At 43.1% G+C, this 6,617-nt stretch overlaps 1 protein-coding gene across 1 annotated transcript; it reads left to right on the top strand.

Annotated features, from left to right (window-relative positions):
* Nucleotides 1-325: 325 nt before the first annotated feature.
* Nucleotides 326-5,341, top strand: LOC307241968 (SLC35A4 upstream microprotein-like). Its single transcript, XM_080016264.1, has 4 exons — nt 326-354; nt 2,511-2,609; nt 3,340-3,564; nt 4,386-5,341. Exons 1-3 carry the CDS (start codon nt 340-342, stop codon nt 3,544-3,546), a joined length of 321 nt encoding a protein of 106 aa, XP_079872390.1. The 5' UTR covers nt 326-339; the 3' UTR covers nt 3,547-3,564; nt 4,386-5,341.
* The last annotated feature ends 1,276 nt before the right edge of the window (nt 5,342-6,617 follow it).

Raw genomic sequence — 6,617 nt, 5'->3', positions numbered from 1 at the left:
ATAAAATAAAATAAACCCTCGCGCTCACTTTTCACGCCACCGTTATAACTACGATTCTGTCTTTATCCTACATCCCATCTCTCGCCTCTATAAAGCCTCTAAACTTTTGGTTTTCCACTCTTCTCCTGTTGTGATTCAAACATTAAAACTCATGAAATTATAAAAATCAATCTGAAAACATCACGGGAGACGCGCGCGTCCGGACGGCGACGTCTTCGCGTGGTCTTTGGCGCTGTGGTACCGCTGCGCCGCCAGGGGGCAGCAGCGCGCCGCAGCCCCTGCGCCGCAGACCTCCCTTTGCCTCACGCCCAGCGGAGGAAGGGGAACCGCGGCTGGAACATGGCGGGCGGCAAGGTCGGTGCGCTCCCGGGTTTCTGCTTCTTTCTCGCTGTTACTGCCGCTATCCTCTCCGCGTCGACGCGCCAAACAACTCGACCTACTTTCGATAACAGTGGAAGTAGGGAGTTGGACCCGAGTTTTTATATATTCTTAAAATGTGCGCTAACGACCGGTAGCTTCTACGGACTTCGCGTAACTTTTCATGGTTCATAGGTAGCTTAACAAGCTAACCTCACAGTACCAGTGCTGCGTTGAGATTGCTTTAAACTTGGCTGTTACCGTAAACCACACACGTTGGTATTTGAGGGGAAAAAACAAGTCTTTCAAAACAAACCCCACTTGCTCCTCCCACTTTAACGACCTGTGTGACAGGTAGCCCCTCCCACAGCTAACACCTGCCACAGGTAGCTGCTCCCATACAGTGAAATTGTTGATATACAGTATATTTAGAATTGTGAAGAAAAAAAAACCCCAGCAAAAAAACACACCAGTAACGAATGAAGATGAGGGATTTTAAAATACATATATTTTGAGGTTAACAACATTTATGACACATTTATAAATATACATTACACGATCACACACACACACACACACACACACACACGCCCGCACACACAAACAGCAAAAAAGTGGTGGGATCAGGCTCCCTCTGCCGCCCTCCCTCCTGGAGGACGTTGATGGAGGCGACGACCCTCCTCACGTACAATCTGCTCGGACTCGTGTAGAAAGAAACAGTCTTTAATTGTCACACGACACTCCACAACACATGCTTGCACACACACACACACACATGCACATGCTTGATGGTGGCCGGTGAAATGGCTCCTCTGCTTTTGACCCATCCTGGCTTGTCCTTCCTCCGGGGGCACAGCCAGGAGCAGTGGGCAGCATACGTGGACGCGCCCGGGTAGAACAGACGGTTTTGTGTAAGAGGTTTAGGAAAAGTAAATACAGCGTCTACGAGGCATCGTCTCACTTGCCAAGGGGAGTAAATGCCAGATTTGACTTCCATTTGTGATCACACAGCTCTCAAAAAACAAACATTATTTGGCAGATTTACACACACAGTGAAGTGGTTATGACCCTGTTGTTGATGTAAGTGATTATGTACTACGACTCCGATTCATGCCGTAGGAACCAGCGGAGAACATGTCCCAGAACAGGGTCGTCAGAACACTCAGAAATCTGTTTACCCTATATACATCATTCCCTGTCGCTAAGGGGGTGCACCTGTTTGTAGAGCGAGTTGAAACGGAAAACAAAACAATGGCGGCGGTGAAAGAAGAATGGCTGCGATAGCGAGAGGAGTCAGCTGTGGTTTTGGTGTATTTACAGACGGGAAAAAAAAAACAGGTTGAAGTCCGTCCCCCTGCCCTGACGCGGGGGCATTTGGACAAATGGCGACGAGGGTTAGCTCTCGGAACGAGAAAAAGACAAAAAATGACAAAGTTTGCCTATGGGGCTTGCACCAAAAACACCAAAGTAACCCACATGACCGAGTCAGTTTGTTCTGAACGTATCTTTTTGGTTGAACAGTTTTACTTTTTTACTAAGTTGTACTTTTTAAGTATGCCTCCACCTTTAGGTTCCCAGCATTGGTCAGTCCTACAAATATGAGAGCCTGTGTGTGTATATATATGGCTTTAATTCTCCTAAAATCATGCCCCTCCGCCTTTTTTTTCCATTTTTTTCCCCTGCCTGTTATGGTCATTTGAAAAATGTATTTTTGCCCTTTTTGCTATCAATAATAGCTGTTAGAATAATAGGTGATACAACCCAGGGTGTATAGTAAAAAGATTTATTTTTTTAGTTTATTTTTTTGTAATTTTTCCATATTGTTTTAAAACAGTATGTGTATGATTAACCTATTTTAAACTGTTCATGCTTTTAATACATTTCAATGACAATAATGGAAATATGAAACATGCTTGTGATATGTTTCCATTACAGTTATGTTTCTTGTGTATGATTTCCGTTGTTCTATCAAAGCCTGCCCCTGAGCTCACGGCAGTGGTATTCAACTGCTCTGCTTTAACTTTTGCTTCACTTCGGTGTCTGATCTTCCTGCCAGAAAGACTTTGTTCCTTTTTATATTTTTGTCCGGTGTCAGTCTGATGCGTGGCCTTGGCCGGCTTTGGAGTTGAAGTGACCAATCATCTTGTCCCCAGACTCCTCTGGACCAGCTCAAGGACCTGGTGGAGCTGAAGGACCAGCTGGAAGACATCCAGAGACGAGTGGAAGATGAGATGCATGCTGGGATACCTCCGGTGAGATACACCTACACGACAATGAGAGCAGAAGTGGCCTCCGTGAAATTGGTGTAATAGATGGATAGATCCATCCCTTTCTCCCCATGGGGAAAGCTGTGGCGCAGCCAGATGAAGAAATTGACAATCATTATTAAGCAATACAAAAACATTTTGGCAGTACAAAATAAACCTAAAATGAGCTAAAGGAAATTCCCAATATACAATAAACCTAAATATTAACAATAAACCGCTATAACTGCAATTCACAATTAAAGTGTTAATTAAATTGCTAATTGTTGATTCAATTTATGTTTAAGTTACATGGTTGTGATCATGCCTCAGGACAAAAATGTAATTGTGAATAGATGGCTGCACCAAATATATGTACAGTAAACTCCTGGTGCGGGGCGGTATAACATAAATTACAGTGTATTTGACATTCATGATGATGGGATGTATCAGCATATATTCTTTTTAATCATAATTTTCATACAATGTGCTTTGCAAAAGTAAATACAAATGATTATGACCTGAAGTTAACTAAGGTTGTTATTAAGGTTATTAGGTTATTATTATTATTATTATTGTAATTATTGTTATTATTGTTATTATGATTATTAGTATTGTTATTATTTTTATTATTGTATTGTAGAACGTCAAGCTGAAATCAATACACTAAGCTTCTGAACACCATTCACAGCACAGTTTCAAATAAAGGTTTATAAATGTTCCCTCTCCTGTCTTCCAGGGAGGCAGTCTCCTGGCTTCTCCCTTCCTCAAGGGCTTCCTGGCCGGGTACCTTGTTGCTAGGCTACGCTCCTCTCCGCTGTTGGGTGTCGTCGCCGGGACGTGCACGGGAATCTTTGCGGCGCAGAACTACGCCGTGCCCGACGTGGAGCAAACGCTCAAAGACTATTTCGGCCGCCTGAGAGGAGGTGGAGGCGGCGGCAGATAAGAGGAAGGAGAACAGAGGGTGAGGATAGCAGAGCGATGGTGCTGTAGAGCGGTCTATTGTGCAAAAAAGAAGCACCAATGTTTGAATGGGGAGTTTTAGACCACCTTCATTAACGTCACACTTCAGATAGACACTTTAAATCGTATAGAAATGGCGCCAGCAACTCAACTTCAAATTCAGTTTAGTTCCAAGGGCTCGTGTTGAAATAGAAAAAAGAAATTCAAGGCTTTGCAAGTAAAGCTTTTGTCAGTGAAGTACAGTGTATAGGAACTGCATTTGGTCACTGCCAGTTTCTTTATCGGCGGTAAATCTGAGCGGCTCACCGCGTTGAGCTCTGCATTCCTCCGGGCTGACATCTCAACGCCGGAAATCACAACGGGAGTCCCTTCTAAAATCATCCTCCCCGCAAAAAACTTTTGTCCTTCGCACTTCCTGGAATCATTTCAAAAGCCACAAATATTTTTACCCTTTTTGTCTTGTCCCGTTGAGTACTTTTCAAAAAAGTATTTGTGCCGCTGTGCAGTTGTCTGCACTGAGGGAAAACAGGGCCCCAAGGTGCCGCCGGTAACGTTTACACCTTTTACATCCTCTAATCCCCTCTGAAGGCGTCTGAGCTCAAAAGTATAAATTCTAATTGAGTCAAATATCCCTGAACTTTGATTGCAATAATTGCGGGGTTTAATAGAATAGGGACCTTTTTTTTGGTGGTGGGGGGGGGGGTTATGTGCCAAAATCCAAGTCTTCACCTCGTCTTCTCCGTATTTGAGACCTCGGTGTAAAACGGAGCGTGGCTTAGTTTATTTTGTTGCTGTGTTTTTTTTCTCTCTTGGCCTTTAAAGGGTAAAAAAGGGGACATTTCCAAAGAGCTGAAGTGGACAAGCTCCTCGGGTGCTTCCCTGTGCCGCGGCGCATCTTCCTCCGATCCTCTTTCGCCGCGTGTGCGTGGCAGTGGCTGCTCCCGACCGGGTTTGGCTGCGAAGCTTCAATGCTGGAAACACCGGGGAGCGTCCTTGGGATTTCATTGGATTCATTGGGTTCTGCCGGTCGTCATGTCGTTATTGGGGCGTGTGCTTTGTGTTTGTTTTGTTTTTTTTTTTTTTTTTTTTTGGGATAACGGACACTGTTTACATTCTGCTGTAGTGGATTCAATCAGCACACAATCTCAGACCATTAAGAAACATCCGTGCTCGTTGTCAAAACGTTCTCTCACAAATGTAATGGTGTTTTTTTTTAAGTGTTTAACACGCATCCGGCTCATCAGGTCCACGTTTCACAGAACACCTCCGGTGCTAAGTGGCGACCGCTGTAACGAATAATAATGTTGATACGCACATCCAAAGCCGTTCAGAGCTGCTAAAAGAAGCCTTGAAGGTGAGACGAGCGTTTATCTCACTTCTAACTTGAACCGTTTCCCTTTTCTCTTTAGCAGAAAAGATTTTGCCCAGAAACGCTTTGGTTTCCCGACTTGTTGTCACGTTTTTCTCCGTCTAAATGCCGCATGCTCTTATCGATATAAGTCTTTAATTTATTTGCATGTTTTTTCGGATCTCTGTTTCTCAGTAGAGCTTTTCTTTAGAAATGTCAGCGTTTGATGTGCTGCGGAGTTCCAAGCGAACCGGGCTGGCTGGTCCATCCGCTCCGTTCATCACGGGTTTGTTTCCCGCTGCCGCACATCTCTGTTACCCGAACCAGTCGTGTTCTCGAAAAAGGCGATTGAAATTGGAATCAAGGAATCTTTTTATAATGCTTGAATTAGAATAGGCTAAATAAAGGCTTTTGTGTCTCTGTCTCTAAACTTGAATGTCATTGTGATGTCTTAAAATGTATTAGTATAGTTTCTGAAATTACATAATCTTTCTATTGTAAATACGCAGACCGAGTTCAATTCTACATTTTTTGTAGACGAGGTTAATGTGCACAAATTCACCAGTATGCTTGTAATTTAATATACATTGATAAAATAAATGTATTTTAATTAATTAAAATACGTGCTAAGTAAAAAATAAAAATAAAATGGTGTTTTAATATAGAGAGCAGATTCATGGTAAAAAAAATAAAAATAAATAAAGACTGAAATGGCTGTGACATACATGAGGGATTTAGGTTGGTTGCCTTGCACTGCTGCCTCACAGCAAGAAGGTCCTGGGTTCAATTCCCACCTGGGGGCGCTGTTGGCACCGCGCCCTGGTGGGTTATCTCCTGATGAGGGTCCTTTCTGTGTGGAGTTTGCCTGTTTTCCCCGTGCTCACAAGGGGTTTCCTCCTTGTAACATCAGTAAGGACCCCCACCAAAAACATGCAGGACGTCGTCGTCTGACCAGTGCTGGACATTTGTAATTGGACCCCGGGCGCCGCTGTTCGCTGCTCCTGGCTGCCCCCCGGAGGAAGGACAAGCCAGGATGGGTCAAAAGCAGAGATCTCATTTCACCGGCCACCCTTTGAAGCGTGTGTTGGTCGCCGTCGCCGCATGTGTTGTGGTGTGTAAGAAATAAAGATTCTTCTTAAGTTAAGTAATTTATATTATTTTCTGCAGCTATAAATAGTAGGTTATATTTTATATCCTGTATATTGATATTATTTTATGTTACAGGCTATAAAATAAGTGTGACTGAATATTTGGTAAGAAAAATAAAATAAAAAGGTTAACATGGACGATGTACCTTATACAATTGTTTGTGACATTTTTTCCAAAGAGATTAAAAACAAGTTTGAAATTGCAAGTTGAGCCTACACCGACTTGCAATTTCAAACTTCTGTTTAAACGTGCAGATCATTTACTTGACATCAGTCTCAACCTTGTTGCTGCCTCTCGCTTTCGTGTCCAAAAAAAATACTTCAGGGCCTTTCATCAACAATCATGACGCAGGTGTTTGCTCTCAAAATAAACTTATTTAAGTTTATTTAAGACCAGAAATGTCATAAAGATAAATACAGAAAAATAAACACTTGGATTATGAAGTGTATTTTGAGTGTTTTGTGTGTGTGTGTGTGTTGTGAGGAGGCAATAGAGGGGACGGGGAAGAAAGAGCAAGAGGCTGTAAAAGAGAGAGAGAGAGGACGTGTGTGCGTGCG

This window comes from Zeus faber (genome assembly GCF_960531495.2).
Source record: "Zeus faber genome assembly, chromosome: 16".
NCBI classification, from domain to species: Eukaryota; Metazoa; Chordata; class Actinopteri; order Zeiformes; family Zeidae; genus Zeus; species Zeus faber.
This window is presented reverse-complemented; position numbering and strand designations above follow the sequence as displayed.